The 19,902-nt window shown below is 30.7% G+C and overlaps 2 protein-coding genes across 4 annotated transcripts; one reads left to right on the forward strand and one right to left on the reverse strand.

Annotated features, from left to right (window-relative positions):
• Positions 1-5,465: 5,465 nt before the first annotated feature.
• On the reverse strand, positions 5,466-10,276 carry LOC107939537 (protein BTR1). The gene is made up of 9 exons (XM_016872880.2): positions 10,148-10,276; positions 9,894-9,994; positions 8,330-8,568; positions 8,149-8,255; positions 6,635-6,828; positions 6,482-6,543; positions 6,186-6,281; positions 6,043-6,104; positions 5,466-5,923 (listed from the first exon to the last, which is right to left on the reverse strand). The coding sequence occupies exons 2-9, from the start codon at positions 9,976-9,978 to the stop codon at positions 5,827-5,829; spliced, it is 942 nt and encodes a 313-aa protein (XP_016728369.2). The 5' UTR covers positions 9,979-9,994; positions 10,148-10,276; the 3' UTR covers positions 5,466-5,826.
• Positions 10,277-15,272: 4,996 nt separating this feature from the next.
• LOC121230764 (uncharacterized) lies at positions 15,273-18,084 on the forward strand. 3 transcript variants are annotated; one of them, XM_041116113.1, is made up of 3 exons: positions 15,273-15,834; positions 16,825-16,902; positions 16,981-18,084. In XM_041116113.1, the coding sequence occupies exons 1-3, from the start codon at positions 15,493-15,495 to the stop codon at positions 17,371-17,373; spliced, it is 813 nt and encodes a 270-aa protein (XP_040972047.1). In that variant the 5' UTR covers positions 15,273-15,492; the 3' UTR covers positions 17,374-18,084. The 3 variants fall into 3 exon arrangements, 2 of the variants coding, with proteins under 2 accessions (XP_040972047.1, XP_040972048.1); XR_005928887.1 differs by having other exon boundaries at positions 15,277-15,834; positions 16,031-16,902; XM_041116114.1 differs by having other exon boundaries at positions 15,287-16,743.
• The last annotated feature ends 1,818 nt before the right edge of the window (positions 18,085-19,902 follow it).

The following is a 19,902-nucleotide window of genomic DNA, read 5'->3' on the forward strand; positions in this document are numbered from 1 at the left end:
AATATTTAAAAATAAATATTAAAAAAAAAAGACATGACAAGTTTTTAGGGTTGCTTGTGAAATAAAAAAAGTACATTATCAGTGTATCAAATACTAACCCTTAATATAATTATATTTGTTTAATATTAATATAAAATTTAAATTTATTATTATATTTTAAAAATATTTGTTTATTTTTATATATTTTTAAATTTTGTATATTATTATTTTTGGTCCAAAATATTTTTATTTTTATATATTTTAAATTTATTATTATGTATTTTTTTGAAAATATTTATTTTTTATATATTTCTTTGAATTTTTAGAATTAGGATTAAATTGAAACTGTTTATAAATTTTGAGAGTTAATTTTTTAAAATTATTACTAAATTGATATAATATGTAAAAGTTGAACTGTTATTGTACCAATTTTTTAATTGCCACATCAGCTTTCCGTTTGTGATTCTATGTAATGTGAGTGCTTAAATTGCAAACATTTTATTTTGAGTGCCTAAAATAAATGTTTTTGATAGTTAGCTATGTAGTTTTCCAATTTTTTTTGAACATTTCTATATTTTTATTTTTAAATGATTTAAAAAAAAACTTAAAACTTTTGAGGACTTTTTATTGAAAATATAAAAAAGTATTTTGATAATTTTTATGTAGTTTTAAAGGCTAAATTAATAAAAACAAAATTAGACAAAGTGATCAAGGTTTTTTATTTTTTATTGTTAAAAAGAAAAAAAGAGATCAAGGTTTTCAAATAAAGAAAATATTCATAAACTTAATATTTTAAAATTGAACTACCATGATTAAATTTTAAATTATCAAAATGTATAGAGATTTTTGACAAATTTAAATTCTTAATATCTTAGAATATTTGGTATACTGTTAATAAAGTTTCTGTGAAAGTTTTGAAAACATCCAAATTAAGATTTTTAAAACATTCATTTTTACAAAATTCATTTTTTCTTAAATTTTCTTGTCATATTAAGTCACATAAAATTTGGTGTGCTATTTAATAGTTAAATTAATGATTTTAATATCTGAGGGTTATAATTTGAGGATGTTTGGTGCAATGTCTATTTCTTTAATTTACAGATTAAGTTACCATGTTAAATCTTTATGAGTAATTAAGATGACTTGATGGTGCATTTATGCAATGAATACATAGACAATTATTTGTTTATATTCATTCTAGACGTGTATATATATATTTATTAATTTAAAATTTTTATAATTTTTAAAATATCACATATATATATATATATATATATAAAACTTGTTTTTTATTATTATTAAAAGAATGTGCCTTGCTTAATTGCAAGGATAACCACTTTGCTTTTGTTAGAAAAGACTTATGCTAATATTTCTTTGCACGAATATCATAATATAATTTTAGGACATCTTAATCAACTTTAAATGAGATCATTGTACAATAAATTATGAATTAATATCCTATCAACATCTTAACTTTACCCGTTGGGTTGATTCATAGAAAACAAAAGTAGAAATTCGTATGTTGACTTGATGGTAAGGGTGTTTATCATTCTAGGTGTGATTGAATTCGAGTCGCACTTGTTATATTGTTGTTAAAGCTTTATCCTCTTTTATAAAAAAAACAAAAATTAGCATAAACAATGGAAGAAAACTAAGGAATCAGATCGGTTCAGTCTTAAAAAAATAATAAAAAATTGAAAAGCTGTGATGTTTTACCTTTAATTCTGAAATCATGGGGCTTTGCTGGCTTTTCCTCTTTCGTTTTGGGGTTTGAGAGAAATTGCAAGAATAAAGGAAACTAAACTAATTAAGAACAAGGCACCTTCCCACTAATTCATTCTAGCAAGTATGGTATATGCAAGAATGACTTGGATAAAGATTTGGAAGATTTCTTTTTAAAGTTTTGTGCTTTGGTTAATTCCAAAGACAACCACTTTGCTTTTCTAGTTAAAGAAATTAATGGAATATATATATATTGATATTTTCTAAGTCCGTTTTATAATTCATATTCAAGATTCGTAATTATATCTATTGATACTGTCATCTTTAAGATTCAAACTTAGTTCTTCCTTGAGAGTGTAATGTACTTTATCATTGTACCCAACACTTGTTAATTAACGAAAAAAATATATTGATAAAGTATTTATTATTTTAACAATATTTAAAAATTTAAACACATTGTTTTGCATTTTTATTTTAAATGTTAAAATTAATTAATTGAAATATAAAAAATCATTTATTATAAATAAGAAATTTTAAAAATTTCTTTTGAACTAATTTTTTTTTAAAAAGATTCTATCTAATAAATAAAGTAAAATACGTGAAAAAAAAATTAAAAATTTGACGTGCAAAAATTTCTCACTTTCCTTATTGACGTATTTTTATTACAAATAAAGAAAAGAAGTGTCATTCACAAGACTTAAACTTTCGATCTTTAATGCTAATACGAGACTTTTAATTACTAGCTACTTTGAGTTGTCGACTCTTTATTAAAGTATTGTGCCTTGCTTAATTGCAAGAGTTGCAAATTTACTTTGTTTTTGTTAAAGATACAAGGATTAAAAGAGATATATATATATATGTTTGAATTCCATGTGATTGTTTGATGATTAAATGTGTTTATCGCTTCAGGAGTGGTCTGAGTTCGAGTTGCGTCAGTTGCGTTCGTTGTTTGAGTTTTGCCCTATTATTGTAATCCATCAAAAAAAGAAAAGATATATATGTTTGTTGATTCCGAAAACAGAATCCTCGCCCTCCCAAATGAAGTATCTGATGTTACTTAAACTATGAGTATTTCAGGTCGGATAATTGGATCGGATTATTATATATATTTTTATAGTTGTATAATAATTTATCCCTTATCTTATCGAAAAAGAATTATAAAGTGACTCTTCTAACTTTATAGGAATGTGATAATTTTTTTTACATGAATACCACAACATCAAAATTGATTTATATTCAAAATCATTCATATAGATGGTTAATTAAAAATTGTCATAAATCATAACAAGTAAGGTTATCATTTTTTTTCCTTTAAATTAAAGTTTTGTGTTTTGCTTAATCACAAGGACAACCCTTTTGCTTTTGCTAGTTAATGTAGAAGCCTACAAAAAAGCATGGCTCTCTTTCATTAATTTTCAAAATTATAAATATATTATATATAAATATCTTGAATAGCAATCAATGAAAAACTAATGGATATGATAACAATTAGACTTGTTCATGGGTCGGACTATTAGCTCAGGCCCAAAAGTCGGTTTGAAATATGGGAGGGTTTGGGCGAAAAATGGGCCTGAGCAAAAAATTAAGCCCGTTTAAAATATGAGCCAAGTTCAGGCTTAAACATTCAAGGCCTAATGGTGACTCGGCCCAACCCATTTTTAAGTTTATAATACTTTATATTATGTTATTTGTTTTATTATATTATGTGATTTAGAACACATTAAAAAAATAAATTTATACTAAATATATAATTCTACTCTAATGTAAACATTAAAATAATGTTAAGATGACTATATGAAAATTTTCAATAAATAAAAAATATATAAAGTTATTAATATTAAAAATATGTAAAAATGCATTTTTAAAAAAATACAGGCTGACCTAAAATGAGTTTGGGTTAGTCTTTTGCAAATATGAGTGGATTTGGGCAGAATTTTAGACTCATATTTCGAGTCAAACCGGACTTAGACAAACATAAAATATATTAATATCACCCTTAGGTTTGACCCAAACCCGACAAGCACTTCTAATCACACCTATATATATATATATATTTAAAATAAATACCATCATATGATTTCAATATATTAATAGAGATAATAATAATATGTTGTATATTTGTAAATTTTGTATACTATTTGAATTTAAATTAAATAATTATTCATTGATTGTCTATGATAAATATATAAATTTAATATGTAAAAAAAATTAATAACAAAAATTTTTAAATGCAAAGTGGATAATGTATTCGGATATTAAAATTCAAATCTATTCATTATATGTAAAAATATATTGGTTCAAATAATGAATATTTAAGGATTGATATTTTCCTTCACCTTGAATTTAATGTTAATATTAATTAAAATATAAAAAATTGAATATTATTGGAATCTATAATTTCTAAATCAGCAAAATGTAAATTGAATAATTGTAGATATCTAAATTTGCATTATAAATAGTCATCCCTTTCCATTGCAACACTAAAGATTATTGGTCAGCTTGGATGTGATGAGGCAATTGCCCATTTATGTATGATAAAAGGAGATTGAGCCTTTTTTTTTTTTTTGAAAAATAGAGATTATTTTCAGCACAATGATTTGGGTTGTCTGGAAATGAACCATTATCCTGGTCAAATGATGCAATGATTTTCTGTTTTTCTTCATAAGCACGATTCATCTTCCAGTGTCCCATAATTGATAGTGTCTACACTTAACCCTTGCTTTTTATTCTCTTCTAGTATCCCTCTTTTTATCCAAAGCAAGTTCATTAGTTGAGATCAAGTATCTTTTTATCTTACAAATAACCCATTGTTTAAACTTGACCCCGTTAAAGCGATACTTGTACATAAGTCAACTTGTTTTCTTCGTCCCATCTTTTCTATTCTTTTCCATTATTATTACAATCCCATCACTTGACTAGCATCATTCAAAACAACTCTCTCGCTTTTCTAAGATTTCCAAAACTCACCATCACTTTCTCTACTAGCTTGTTTCGGGTAATTCAAGACATGAACCGCCAGTTTCTTTGATGCAAATCATCATTTGATTGTGAAAAGAAAAAGCAAGGTTTGTGTGAAAAAACATTATAAGCAAATCACTAAATTGATTCCTTAAAACAGCCTTCACGTCTTTACCATTGACAATCAACAGGGGAAGATGGATGGAAAGTATGTCCATGTTGCTAGAATCGAACACCATTCCCTGTAGAAGAACCCCAATAATCATTTCTACCGATTATGTATTATCTTTTTATTCCTTCTTCAAAGCTTAAGAACAAGAGCCATAAATTAGCGTTTATAGTTTTTTATTGCTTGAAACTTTTCGATCGTGTAAAATAGAAGATTACTTCAGTATACGTGTACATAAAGATTTGTAAAATAAATCCATGTCCTCGTAAAATTTGAATTATTTATTAAGGATATGGATTTGGTATTTTATTTAACATAAGTTTACTTTGATATAGCACGCCATTGTTGTGTAATTAAGTTGTAAATGCTAAAGCATTTAATATAGTTAAAAAGTTATGTCTTTGTTTTATGTATTATCCAAATCATTGCTCAAGAAATCGTATGAAAGTTCTTGTCATCCAAGGAATGGTGTATGCCTTGAAAATTTTAAAATATGATAATGAAAAAACACGGTTCAACCAATCTAATACTATTTTCCAGACCAATACCACCTACCAGTCCGATTTAAACATCATTGAATAAAACAGAGTTACATGTTTTTCTTACTCTTCATAAAGATTTGGTCCAACTCAAAATATAATGCGAAAAGAGGTATCCTTTCAAAATTATAAATCAGAAGTTAAAAAGTGAAGCAGCCTACAAGATGATGTAAACAGCTAACTGTTGCAATCTGACATGATAATTAGAATAACCAGTCAAAGCCTATATAAAACAAATTTTCCCTCTTTTTTTTAAAAAAAAAAAACAATAATTTAGTCTGTAGGTTCCGAAGAATACCTAATACAAGCCCTGCTTGTTCAAAACTTGTGGTTCTTACAGCTATGATTAGTCTCAGCTCTGTTGACTCCAAGTATGCCAATGATTGCGAATATGGTTCACTCAAAGTTATAAGCATTCCATCAAAAGACCCAACAAGAATGGTTGTAAGAGCCAGAAAACTAATCCATCATCCTCTCGGTGGCATTTGCTACTTTTTGCATTATCATACACTCAGCTTGATGGATTGCTCGCTGTGATCCCGTGATTGTCACTTTCCTACAACGCAAGGTAGAAGAAGATAGAAAAGGGTTTTAAATCTTTAAGAAAATAGCCAATGAAACATAGGCTTAATGGCAGGGTTCAATGCTTAGTAGATTAACACAGGGTCTTTCTACCTATCTGTTGTTCCAGACATGAAATCACCTCGATCCGATATTTTTATCCTGGCCCCACTTACCTGCAATGATAAAAGTGTGCTAAAATTCAGTACATGAGCAAAATTATTGAATCAAATGCAATAGGTTTATCATTTATAAACCTGACTAATTTCCATTATATTCCTTCCACCACGCCCAAGAACCAGCCCAATATGCTCATCTGGAACACCAATCGTGATGGAGTTGCTACGATCCTCCTGGATACACATATAAAAGGCTTCAGTCAAGTAAGATCTATTTAACTACAACATACACATATACCACGAGTCCTTTAATTTAAAACAAGCATGTCATATATTGATGCCAAACTAAAACAACAAATCTGATTAGCAGTAAACAATGTAAATAGCATCAGTCAGAAGGCAGCATGGATAAAGGAAACCAGAAAGAGATGAACCTTGTGATTTGGAAACTTCCCGCCAGTCCCATTTGGTGCATAGCTCATCGAATAGTAAGTCGCTGTGGCAATATAGTGTTCATAAAGTAGAGACAATTAATGCAACTGTAGGAGTCTGTTTAGACTTGGTAGCCAAATAAAAAGAGTACAGACCTGCATATGAAAATGGAGCATGCATAGCTTGTGAGTAATGAGGGTCTTCGCAAAGCTTGGAAAGAATCAAATCAATTGCTTGCATCTGCTCATCTAGTGTGCCAGTAAGTGTTACTAGCCTATCATTCAAGCCATAAAAATTATTATCCAATGGAGATATCTTAATGCCAGCTTGGGAGTCTTCAATCAATGACCTGCAATAAGGCATAAATAACAATCAGGACTTCCCTTATCTGTTTTAAGGCAGCCAATACTTGGATAAAGGGCCCAAAATACTTGAATAGTAACTTATCACAAGCCACACACATGTAAAATGAGACAGTTTTAAAGAATCATTTAGTATATATATTGTGTCTTCTTACAAGGCAGGAAAGATGTTAAGGATATGCTTGTTTTAAATAACAAATTATATATTCTTGCAGAGCTCAAGCCACAAGTAGAGCTATAAGTCTATAACCCACTAAGGAAAGCAATCATATATTCTTCCTGAATAAGCATGTGTTCACAGTCAAATCGTGCTACTCTAGAAATGAACAAGCTAGTTAACACTAGTGTTTTCTTGCATGGAAGTTATTCTCAGGGAACATGTCTTCAATCATTCAACACCAGTGCAGCAAATAAATTTTTAAGGGACAATAACAATTCTATGTTGATATCCAAGTTTCTCTAAAGCCTAAGGTACTTCAATGACAAGGAAGCCAAATATAGCATTATTCTCAAAACCCATATGCCCAATCTTTAGATGTTGTAATTAATTATGAAACAAAAGGCAATGATAAAAGAAGCTTCTCCAAACAAATTTCTGTCAAGTTTCTTTATCTTTTTTTTTTTTCCTTGGATATGCCTTTGTCTTACTTGGGACTCTGATCCATGTCAAATAGATAGAAGACATCAATGATTTAGGTTGAACCTTGGTCAGATAGGTCTTTGACAAATTAAACCTCTGGTAACTTCCAACATTTTCACAAATATACCTGAACTAATTCATTTCTTAGTCATGGCCAACTACTTAATAGGTTATTACTAGGCAATTCAAGCAGACTCACAATTAATCCATGATGCATCAAAGTTATTACTATGGTAAATTTTACTAAATTTGTTCCTACTGCCAAAAATTTATCCTTCCAAATGCCCATCTCCCCAAGTTAGCTCTCAAACTTATCGTACACAGCACTTTGCAATGTAAGGTTCCTGGATTATCCCCAACCAGGTCAAATATAGGTTTTGTTGTACACATTCTCACACATGAATCATTTCCAAACTGAGTGGTTTTTTCACTACTCATGCCTATCTGACTATACTTTATATCAATGGTAGGCTGAAAATTTTATATTCTCTGCAAATGAACAGTATAATGGAAGAATAACATGCATCCTTTATAAACAAGCCTATTCAGTGTTCAGCATACTTCAATTTTGTAACTTTACTAAAAACAACATTCAAATTTCACACGTAAATCTCAAAATCATAGCAACAAAAACATGTAGAATAATCAGAGCAAGCAAACTTCTTACTTTATGGTAGCTCCTCCCTTTCCAATTATACTGCCACAAGAGCTATTAGGAACAATTAGCCTGACTTTTGCTCTTGGTCCAACATCTCCATTATCTTCAACATTAAGCTGACCAGGAAGAAACAAACTTATGTTATTATCAGAAAGAGAACTAATCGGGTCAAAAGTTATCATGAAATCACCTCATCGAATAATTTTGCAAGGATAAGCTCCATAGCTTTGAGTATGTCATCAATCGCTCCAGAGACCATAATGATCCTGTCTGATGTTCCTGGGAATGTTTCATGATTGCGTGACAACTGAATTCGAGCTCCTGATTTTGACTGAAATTCAGTAATTGTTGACCCACCCTTTCCAATTACAGAACCAGCCACAGCATTGGAGACAAGAAACCTTATATACATAGGCTTCTCCACATTTCCTGACAGAAGAATAGGCAAAAAGTTTATCAGTTAGTTCATGGATCATAACTGCATTTGCAGTTAATTGAGGAATTTTCAGAGCAAACATGAAAGTTTCAACAATTTGAGCAATCTCCTCCCTTTTAGCCTAAAATAAAACCAACAATGAGGATAACAAAGATGCTAAACAACAGCAACTATGTATTACTTCACACAATATGCAATTGCTAATAATAAAAAAAGGATAGCAGTAAAAGCATCAAATAAATACAACACCGATACGGTAGCTTCAAAGCAACAAGAATTGCTTTGTAAGCACACCACCTTGCATTTCTGAGAATAGTTGAGACAGTAATATTGTTGATCTCATGCATATGAAAAAGTAGAAAATCGGATCTTAAGGAAAGGTAATACCAGACAACCATTTTTCAATTTTCATGCAAGCCTTATCAATACTTAGATACTGATATAATCAACCAACAGCAAGCAACTCATTTCACTAGAACCCATTCTCATTAGCATCAGTACCAGGGTTGAAGCCAAGAGTTTTATGCTGGGGGTGCTGGAAAAAAAGAGGGTAAAAAATTATGAACTGTTAGGTAGGCAAAATAGACTTTTACCATTTTTTGTATAACAGAAAACTGAACAACCTAGTCCGTTTGGACGGGCCAAGAGGGGCCAAATTTGGCATCAGCCCTAATCACCACAACAACTTGGATCCCTTACATTCCATCACCTTATGTTAAAAGCCGTGGAAGAAATAATGATGTAGATGCTAATTGCAAAAGGACAGGACGTGAAACTGGAGAATGACTCAGCAAAAACCACAAGAATATAAAAGATAAAACTCAAGCTACGAACACCAGGATGTATTATTGATGTTTCAAAATTTTATATCTGAATAAACTTGATGTTCTTCGAATATATGGATACACATTAAAGAAAAGAAATAGAGCATGCTCGTGTTAAACAGAATAGGTGACACGTACACCTATTCGGAACTAACCCGGAGTCCCTGTAATACAATATTCAAGCATAAGCTAAATACTCAGACCATATTCTTCTTTCTCTCACTCTCCATTTACCATTTCACGCCAACCAAACATAATGTTAGGGTTAGGGTTTAAAATTGTATATTAAATAAAATTTATAAATAAATGAAATAAAACTCGAAATTCAAACAATTCCAACCTTTATATTAGAAGAAAATAATACTAATAATAACAGGAAACAAAAACTAAAAAAAATAAAACTCCATTACTCCGAAGCAGAAAATAAATTAAAAAACAAAACTCAGAAATGAAACGTTTCAACGAAGAAAAGGTAAGATCCAATCAGAAATTACCAGAAGTCGGCGATTTAGGCGGCGGCTGAGATCTATTTCTCGCCGCCTCCGGTGATGACACGTAAGATGATTCCGTCGACTCCATTTCTCCCTTCTACCCTCTTGTAAGCCAAAACCAAAAAAGATAAAACGTAAACAAGTAGATAAAAGAATGCAGAGCTTAAACAAATTAATAAAAGAAAATCACCTAATTATTAGAATGTTAAACAAATAATTAACAAGAGAGAGAGAGAGAGAGAGAGAGTGATTAATACTCTTTTTTCTTTTTCAGTTCACAGCTAATCAATCAATTTCTTCGATCCGAGCAGAAATTTACTGATATTTTCGTTATCTATTCGTCGCTCGCTGACTTTAGGCTCATTCGAGTTTTTATTATTTATTTTAATTAAACCGTCAAACCCGCCTAATTTGTAAAATCCAATCATTTTTTTAGGGTAAATTACTAGAATAGTCACCAACTATGTAAGTGGTTCTATTTTGGTCACTTAACTTTAAAATTTTTATCGATTTAGTTACTAAACTTATCAAAATCTGGTTTAGTCATCCCCTCTAGTTGCTGCTAAATGATTAACAGAAATATTCTGAATTTTTTATTTATTTGCAACATGTTTACTTACCCACGTGCAGTGACGGAGCCAATAGGGGTTGGCAGGGTCTCGGTCTCCCTTAAAATAGAAAATTTTCCATTTAAGTTCTTTATAATTTATAAAAATTTCAAATTATTAATAGTAAAATTGCACTTTGGCCACCCTAAAAGTGATAAAAATTTGATTTAATCCTTTAAAAATTATAAAGATATAGACTATTTAAATGATGAAATTACATTTTTACTATCGTAAAAATATACAATTTAATTCCGACCTCCCAAAATTTTTCGGCTCTGCCATCGCCCACGTGGAAATCCGAAAATCATCATCATACCATGGGAGGAGTACTTAGTATGATGAGACCTTGTGTAGACTAGGGATGTAAATAGCGGTTGGGTAGTGGAATAGCAACCGTTATATAGCGGTAGCGGCCCTGTCCGAAATCGTTACCACTGAAAATAATTGTGTGAAGTGGAATCACACCAATAGCAGTGGATCGCGGCCGCAATTTAACGAGTAACGGCCAATTGCGGCAATAAAGGGCCGCTATTCTCGTTATTTTACAATAAGAGTTAGAAAACACTCTAAAAATCATTAAAAGTGACTTTTTATAATTATAATTATAATTGTTATGTTTTACAATAAGTTGTGCACATTTTAAAAAAATTCACGACCGCGATACCCGTAGAGACCGCAATAGCATCTGTTATGTCTGGAATCGCGATAAATGCAACGCGGCCGAAAACTTGGCCGCAAACGCAATTTAAATCCTTGGTGTAGACATCCTGAAGCTGAAGGAGTTCCAGGGTTCGAGAGATGTAAAAAATGTGGACAATTTTTTATGGGGGCACGGAGTAATATTTTCGAGTTGTGGCTATTGTTGACAAACCAACCAAGGTAAGTATTGCCTCTATGTACTTAACTGAGGTAGCTTTGTTATGATGGCATTGTAAGTGTGACAACATGAGGCGATGAGTTGTTTCCATCAACACATGGGACGTGTTTCGAAGGGAGCTTAAGCAATAGTTTTACCCTAAGTATGTCAATGATAAGATGCGGTCAAGGTTGCATTGTCTTACTCAACACAATGGGGTGTACGAGTACATGCTAGAGTTCTTAGAGATTATACTTCAAATCGCCACTTGAAGGCAATAAAGCCTTTTTCTACTTCATGGACGGACTCAAGCCGTAAGCAAGACTTGAGTTGCAGCGTTAAAGGGTCCAAGACTTAACACAAGCAATGGCAATGGTCAAGTCATTAGTGGAGCTCAAGAGTTAAGAAGGACCAATTTGAGTACCAAAGCATCGAGATTTTTAGGATTGAGTGTTCCTTTGTAAAGCTTTCTTGTACATACCAGATTGAGCATTCTCCTACACTCTCCCTTGTTTCGCTCTTTAGAGTGTCTTTTATCATAGTTGGTTGTTGATAAGGCTAAACCTGAGCATAGTTGGCTTAAGTCTCATGTTTAAGGTTGCATGTTCAGTCGAGCTAAAGTTTTAGCCTGTGACAAAACTTTGCTATTAGTCTTTGTAATATGCATAGATTGTAAATTTAATCCATATATTTTAATTAGCTCATTTATTTTTCGAATTTTGAAATTTTAGTTATGACTCAAGTGGTAATTATTAAATTTATTAAGTTAAATTTTGTTATTTTTGAAATCTTATGTGACAAACATATTATCATATGTAATATATCATATGTAAGATCATGTCAACTTATTACTTTCATATAATACTCATAGAAAAAGCACATTATTTTAAATTAATGGATTCAACAGTTTGATTTCGAACTAAATTTCAACTTTTGAAAAATATGAGGATTAAAAATGACCAAATTAAAGAATAAGTATTAAATCCACACCTTATCATTTATGTCAAAACTAAAATTTCAAAATTCCAAAAAGTACATAATTAAAATTGACCAAATTAAACTAAAAAGACTAAGTTCACAACTTTAGTATATTACATGAACTAATAGCAAAATTTGACCAATAAATATTATATAATTTAACAATATTTATTTACAGATTGTTATTTTTTTATTGTATTGTTATTTTATGTTTATATTCTTTATATGACCCCACCCATGTGAACTTCAAACTGTTGAATTTTATTTTATAATAATTAATTGATCACAAATTGAGATTAATTATATTTTTTTATGTACATTTATTAATGATAATTTGGAATTATCGATGCCCAACTTGTTTGGAATAATAAATAAAAAAAAGGTGAAATTGGTAAGAGTGAGAACTAGTTTGTAATTTAATATTTTTTTCTTCCTTTATACTAATGCCATGTCTCACATTTAAGTTAGTAGTAATTAATATATAGCACCTTATAGAAATAGATCTAGTTATAATTATAGTAAGACTGAGTCGGTTAAATTATAAATTTTATTAATTGAATTTAGAGATAAATTTTAAAATTATACATAAATTATGGTTTAATATGTAATTATATATATAGATTTTGATTTTGTGCAATTTTATACATGAATCTTTGATTTGGTTCAATTATTATAAATTATTAACATAATTATTAATATAACATCATTTTATGTTTATATATATATAAATAATTATATTTATTTAATATAAAAATAAATTGATTTATTTATCCAAAATTAAAGTTCATGTGTACAATTACATATTAAACTAAAATTCATGTATAATTTTGAGATTTATTCTTGAATTTATAAAAGGAAAAACCTTATTAGGGTTATTTGGAGGAGTATTGCGAATGCTAAGTCTTTGCTTGTTGCGGGTTGAAGATGGATAATCGGGAATGGGGAGGATATTTTGGTTAGCTCAAACCCATGAGTGCCTAGAGACTATGATTTTAGGATTGATAATGCGCGTGGAAGGATTGCTATTAGTATGCGGGTTTCTGACTTGCTTGATCAAGTAGGCATTTTCCCATGTGCTATTTGCATGCCCACGAGCACGGGAAACTTGGAGTTATTGGGAACATGCTAGCTTGCTGGTTGATAGTGCGCAGTTGGTCGATTGTTTTAATGGCGTTAGGGGCCAGCAATCGAGGGAGATAGCAGATGTGTTCTATATCGTCTGTTGGCGGTTGTGGTGGGTTTGAAATGAGATGGTGTTGCAAGGTTCGAGTGTCGCTGGCCTGGGTATTTTCAGTTCGCCTTACGGCTGCTTCGGGAATGGAAGGAAGTTAATGCTGCTTGTACGTAATTGGGCGGCACCGCTTAGCATGCATGTATCGGGCGGTGTGCGGCCGTGCTTGGACGGTTGAGGGGATTGGAAGTGTTGGGTGGATGCTTCTGTTATGGAGAGGGAGGGATGTTGGGGGATTGGAGTCATGGTGCGAAGCTGGGATGGTGGGTTCATACAAGCTTTTTCTTCAAGATTTGGTTGGTTAATTCCACCCAGGCTTACACAGGCAATGGCTCTTAGGAGGGGCTGAAATGGATTATTTATAATTTGTCGAATGATGGAATTGTTCTCACGGATGCTCAACAGGTTTTCTTTGCCATGCAAGCTGCTCACGAGGACTGGTCGGAATTTGGGTGCATTATTCACGAGGGCAAGGATCTAGTTGGCGATCGGAACATCTCTGTGCAATGGATTAGATGAGCACACAATGTGGAGGCTCATAAGCTTTCCCAAATTGCTTCTCCTATTGTTTCCTTTGTGTTTTGGGAGAATGCTTGTTTGATTTCTATTTAATAATAAATTTAACCTCAATGTTTATAAATTTTATTAATTTAATCATGATTCTTTGAATATTTACATACTATTTCGATTTAGTTTTCTTCCTAAACATAACTATTCAAATAAAAAAAAAACTCTTTAAGTGTTGTCACTCTTATTGATGTTGAAACTCTGATGCCATCTCTGACCAAAGAATGTCGCCGTTGAACTCCTCCTTATCCCCTCTTTTCAAATCTCACCTTTGATTTTCAAGAAAACCTCTCAAAAACCTTGAGATCTCATCTTAAATCTAAAAAATCCCTAGCCTTGATTTAGAGCCTCCGGTGTTCAATTGTCACCTAGCTCCTACTATAACTTCTCCTTAATGGAGGCTTCAACTGTTCGGTGTCTCCAATGAAGGTTTCAAACATTATTTTATTATTACAAAAATTATCTAATATCACAATTATATTTTATAATAAAATTACATTTTAAATATTTTAACATTTTATTAAAAATTATATTGATATTTTAATAACAAATATATAGTACAATTTATAAATATTTAACAATAAATATTTTAAATATAAAATATGAATATTTTAATAATAAAACTATGAACATTTGTTTAAGTCTTTCTAATTTGATTTATCCTTTCAAACTCCAATATATATGCCACATATTATATATAATATGTAATTTCAAATTACGGTTTAAATTAGATATTGATTATTATAAAGTCTATATAAGATATTATTTGTTATAAAATATTATTTTATAATAAAATAAATTTTTATTGTGAAAGAAAAATATTTCTATAATATTTTACAAAAAAATAATAATTTATGATCTATTTGTTTAACTGAAAACAAGGTTCGAAAGATGATTTTAAAAAATTTTCTCAAACAACGAACAATATTTTACTTAAAATCATCCAAATACTAAAAAATATAATACTTTCTAGAAAATCAACCTATTTTTTGAAAGTTGTTTTTAGTGAATTTCATGTGATGACTTTTTAAATTATGAATTTAGAAAATTTAAAGTTTAAATTGTAGCATCTTGAGTCTGTTTCAAATCTCAAGTTGTGGTCTTTTGGTCGAGTGTTCATCTTCCCTTACAATAACCTTGTTTCAAATCATAGTTGTACTAAAAATAATCTAGAGTCTATTCCTCTATGTTCAAACTACAATCTCCTTTATTAGAAAAATGCAAATTTGAAATCTCAAACTCATACATCCAGATATACAGGCTTGTTTGGTTCGACGGAATGGCCATTCTATTCCGCCCCTATTCCATGCAGTACAGTGACACGTTTGTTTGGTTGAAATTTGACCACCGAATTGCCATTGCATGCGGGCTCTATTACGCGTAAACGCTGCATTACCATTCAGAGGGTCGGGCAATGAATGTCTATTCGATGCCTATTGTAATAGCTTTTTTTTTTTTTATTTCAGACGAAAATCTCCTCCCACTTCCACTCATCATTCAGACGAAAATCTTCTTGGTTTTTTCATAAAATGCATAGAATACTCTCTGTTTTTGGATTTTGAGTGTGGCAGATTTGAGTGTGGTGGAAAATATGGAGAAATCGATGTCGAAGGCAGAGCTTTCCAAAGAAATGCGCATGTCTCCTACCGTGCAGCCCAGCGATTGTGGGAACAGCGAGGCTCTGATCAATTATCAGCGATTGTTGTTAGTCTTCTTGTTTTCGTTGTATATTTTTTTATTCTTTCCCCTTTTAGAAATTCTCTATCAAAATTGTCACCTGTATTTTACCCGTTCCAATGAACATGCAAGTACCATATGGAGAAAGGATTAGGTTATGCTCTTTTTGATGTATATGGGTTTGGAGTTTGATTTCCATATTTTTCTATTTTCTTCTTCCCAGACAATCTTGGAGAAGACTGCCCTGTGTTTGAAAACTTGTTTGAATTTTGTCAAATTTATGTTGGTGGGACAATAGGTAAATTCTGATATGGTGGGCTATTTCTCTTAATTTGATTTGTGCATTTTCAGTTGTAATTGATTGTCATGGCGGGCAGATGCTGCAAGAAGATTAAACAATCAGTTATGTGATATTACTATAAATTGGGCTAGTGGTTTACATCATGCCAAGAAGTGTGAGGCATCTGGCTTTTGTTACATCAATAACTTGGTTTTGGGAATCTTGGAGCTTTTGAAGTATCATGCCCGTGTATTATATATTGATATAGATGTACATCATGATAATGGTGTTGAAGAAGCCTTTTATTTCACTGACAGATAGTTTGCTTTTGTTATTGGATTGTGAATTTAGCATAGGAGCTGGATTAGACATCATTTCAAAAGTTTGAAGCTCAGAAAAGGAGCCAAAAATGCTACTTTTTGGGTGATTTATTGTTAGAAGAATTATCCATTGGGGGGGTTATGTTCGTATAACCATTTGTAAGGTTTAAAATTAGATCAGCTTTGCTTATTTTATGATACCAGTAAGAGGCTTGGCATCTTCATGCATATCTGAAATGCTATTTCAATTGTTGCACTTTTAATAATTAAGGTTGATAAATGCAGTCTCTAATCAACTTGTTGAAATTCTATTATGACAGGGTTGGTTATTTGAAGGTATGCATGTTAGAAACTTTATTTATGAGTCTCACTCTCGTCTTTAATCATGTAACTCTTGCTTTTGATTGTTTCTTTCAGGATGTTGTTTTGGCAAGGGTATTAGATGAGGCCACAGCTGCCAGTCTCAATTCTATAATTCATTCAAACAACGCTATTGTAAGATTTTTAGTGGCTATTGTTAAATACATGTGCCCTTTTGTTTTCTTTTTCACTAATTGCAATAATGTGTTGTAGGTTATTTCTATATTGAAGGATGATAGCACCTTCATTCAAGAATTGTTTGCTAGGTTGAGATCACCCACTACATCTGCTGAATCAAAGAAAAAATTGGTAACTGTTGACATTGGTCTGAAGTTTTATTGTTTTATTTTTCATTTGGTATATGAATATTTGTTGTTCAAGGTTCTTTTCATGGGTTTGAAGTATGGTTTATTCTGTTTGATTTGTGCCTGCAATAATTCTTCAGCTTATTCTTTTAATAGGTATATTTCCATCTGTAAATGCATACTATCTAACCTGCAAACTTGTTGTGCTGTTGTTTTTTCTCTGTTTATTTTTATTTTTGGTTCAATGTTGTGTTCTTTACTTAAACTAAAACATTCAATGCTTCTCTTATTGATAAATTAGATCCTGGCTTAGAGGGCGTGATTACAAACAAAAATACATGCACTCTCAAATATGATTCAGGTTGAATTTTTTATCATCTTAATCACAAACGTTTGCAACTTGTAAAATCAAGCCAACACACAAGACGTCTATTATATTCGTCCAAACTTAGAATAAACTCTTGCTGTGATTATGATACAATTAACCTTCCAGAAACCTTTATGATTGCTCATATCAGTGACAATAAAGAACTATCCTTCTTTTTTTTGGAAAAAAGAAATGAGTCCGATTTTACTTGTAGGCTTCTCAGCTAGAAACCCTTACTCGTTTTCTATGTTTTTTTTTCTCTTAGTACTAATTGTATGCAATTCTTTATTTTGGGTATAGTTTTTAGTTATAGTATGTATTTAGTATTTAAAGATAAAGATATACACTTATTCTATATGTCAAAGTAAGTTTCTCAACTTCCCAATGAAAAAGAGACAGTTTATGGAGCATTGGACAAATGGGTAGCTTGGGAGACTGAGTTTCCATTGATTGCAACTGCAAAAGCTTTACAAATTTTCAGGAAGAGGAGCAAATGGTTGCATTTTATTCAAGTATATTCAGTCTATCGGTATTCTTGCTTTGTATTTTCCAGCTTCTAAAATACAGTCATTGATGCAGGGAAGCTTTATATGTTCAATAATTTTCCATTAATATATATTATATTAAAATAGCCTTGTATTATCATATTTGATTCTATAGAATATTCTCTGTCAGTATTTTAAAAGAACCTTAATGTTATTCTTTGTGAATAGATACTTTCAATCAATATTCTTTATGAAGTTTGGCACATATAAAAATGAAGTTGCTTGAGAGTTTGTGAGTACAAATATTAAATCTATATTATTCATTTTTAACTTTACATGAGATTCTTATATTATGCATGTCTAGTAGCATAAATAAATTAATGAAAATATGTTAAAAATATATATATACAACATAACAATTTCATTAGTTCTTTTGTTGTATTTCAATATCTGACTATGAGAAAATATTTGAGACAAGATATTCTTTAAATTACTCTTTTAAATTATTCTTTAAGTAACATATAGATTATGCTATTCCAACTCTATTCCAACTTTATTCCATTCAACCAACACAAGAATACTATTACAATTCTATTCTATTCCATTCAACCAAACAATTGAATTGCTATTATAGTTCTATTCTATTATAACTCTATTCCATTACAGTTCTATTCCGTTATACTGAACCAAACGTACCCTTAAATCTGAAATTGACTCGTTTAAACCTTATTGTTGTAAGCCCCTCATTTGTAATATGTATAAAAAAAAATTGAAAAAGTAGACTCTACCTACCCAACTCTTACATGCAACTTTTTATCAGCAAACATGTATTCATAATGCCTTTTAATTTCCTTAAATATTAAAAAAACAACTAAGTATTTATTATATGGTAAATTAAATTTGCCTAAAAATTAAGGTCATCCTCTAAGTCAACCATCATCTATTTTGAGTTGGCTTGGCAATATGTTTAGAAAATAAAAAAGGCTTGTTTTGGTTTTCTATTATTGACTAGGTTTATTTAATTTATGGAATTTGTGTTTTTACATTTTTTGAAATATAATGATTTTCAGATCTCGACTTGGAGATGTCAAAAAAATGTATTTTGGTTTGGATGGGCTTGGCTTCAAATTCTTTATAATATGCTTAGAAAATGAAAAGTTTTTTTTGTTAATTTTTTATGGATCATCAATCGATATTTAAAGAAAATAAGTCTATAACTTTGAGTTATTTGGGTTAAACATGTTTTTTAAGAGTTAAAAATAATTTAATTTGTTTTAGTAAAATGATTTTGACATGACATAATTTTACCTCATTATGATTCATCGGTACAACGTATTGTCGTTGATGAATGTCCAATATGCATATTCAATTGGAAAAAAATTGACCAACATAACATTAATCTTGTTAAGGAAATTCAAGTCAAGATCAAAATTGTAATCATCTAAATGAATTACTTCGAAGTCTTCCTTGCCTTATCATTAGCCGATCTGTAATTCAACTCCTCATGCTACTATCGTAGTCGAGACCTCTTTAGAATTATCTGTCTTGATCTTCTTAGTCGATTTGCTAACTGAGAGACCAAGTTTACCTGTGGTTTTCTCTAACGTGAAGAAGCCTAATACCCCCGTATCAGTAAGAGCACTCCTTTGACATGTGATGTTGATGTCTAGAAACATCAACCCTTTCTGCTTGCGACCCCTTTTCTCTTTTGCAAAATTGAGTATTGTTGATCCAAACATTAATATCCTTTCCTCAACAGGCTCTACTTCATCTTCTTTACTGATTGTGGACTCCTTTGGATAGTTCTGTATCCTATGTGGACTACAACATAAGAAGCACTATATCTACTTATTTATTTTTTTTGTTGGGCGTCAACTTTTCCTTATGTGGTTTGCAATTACCATCATTTCTGCCGTTGTCATTTTTACCATATCCTTCTTCGTCTCCCCCATCCATTGCTGTTCTCCTTGAGCTTAGA

The sequence above is a fragment of the Gossypium hirsutum genome, chromosome A06 (assembly GCF_007990345.1).
Source record: "Gossypium hirsutum isolate 1008001.06 chromosome A06, Gossypium_hirsutum_v2.1, whole genome shotgun sequence".
NCBI classification, from domain to species: domain Eukaryota; kingdom Viridiplantae; phylum Streptophyta; class Magnoliopsida; order Malvales; family Malvaceae; genus Gossypium; species Gossypium hirsutum.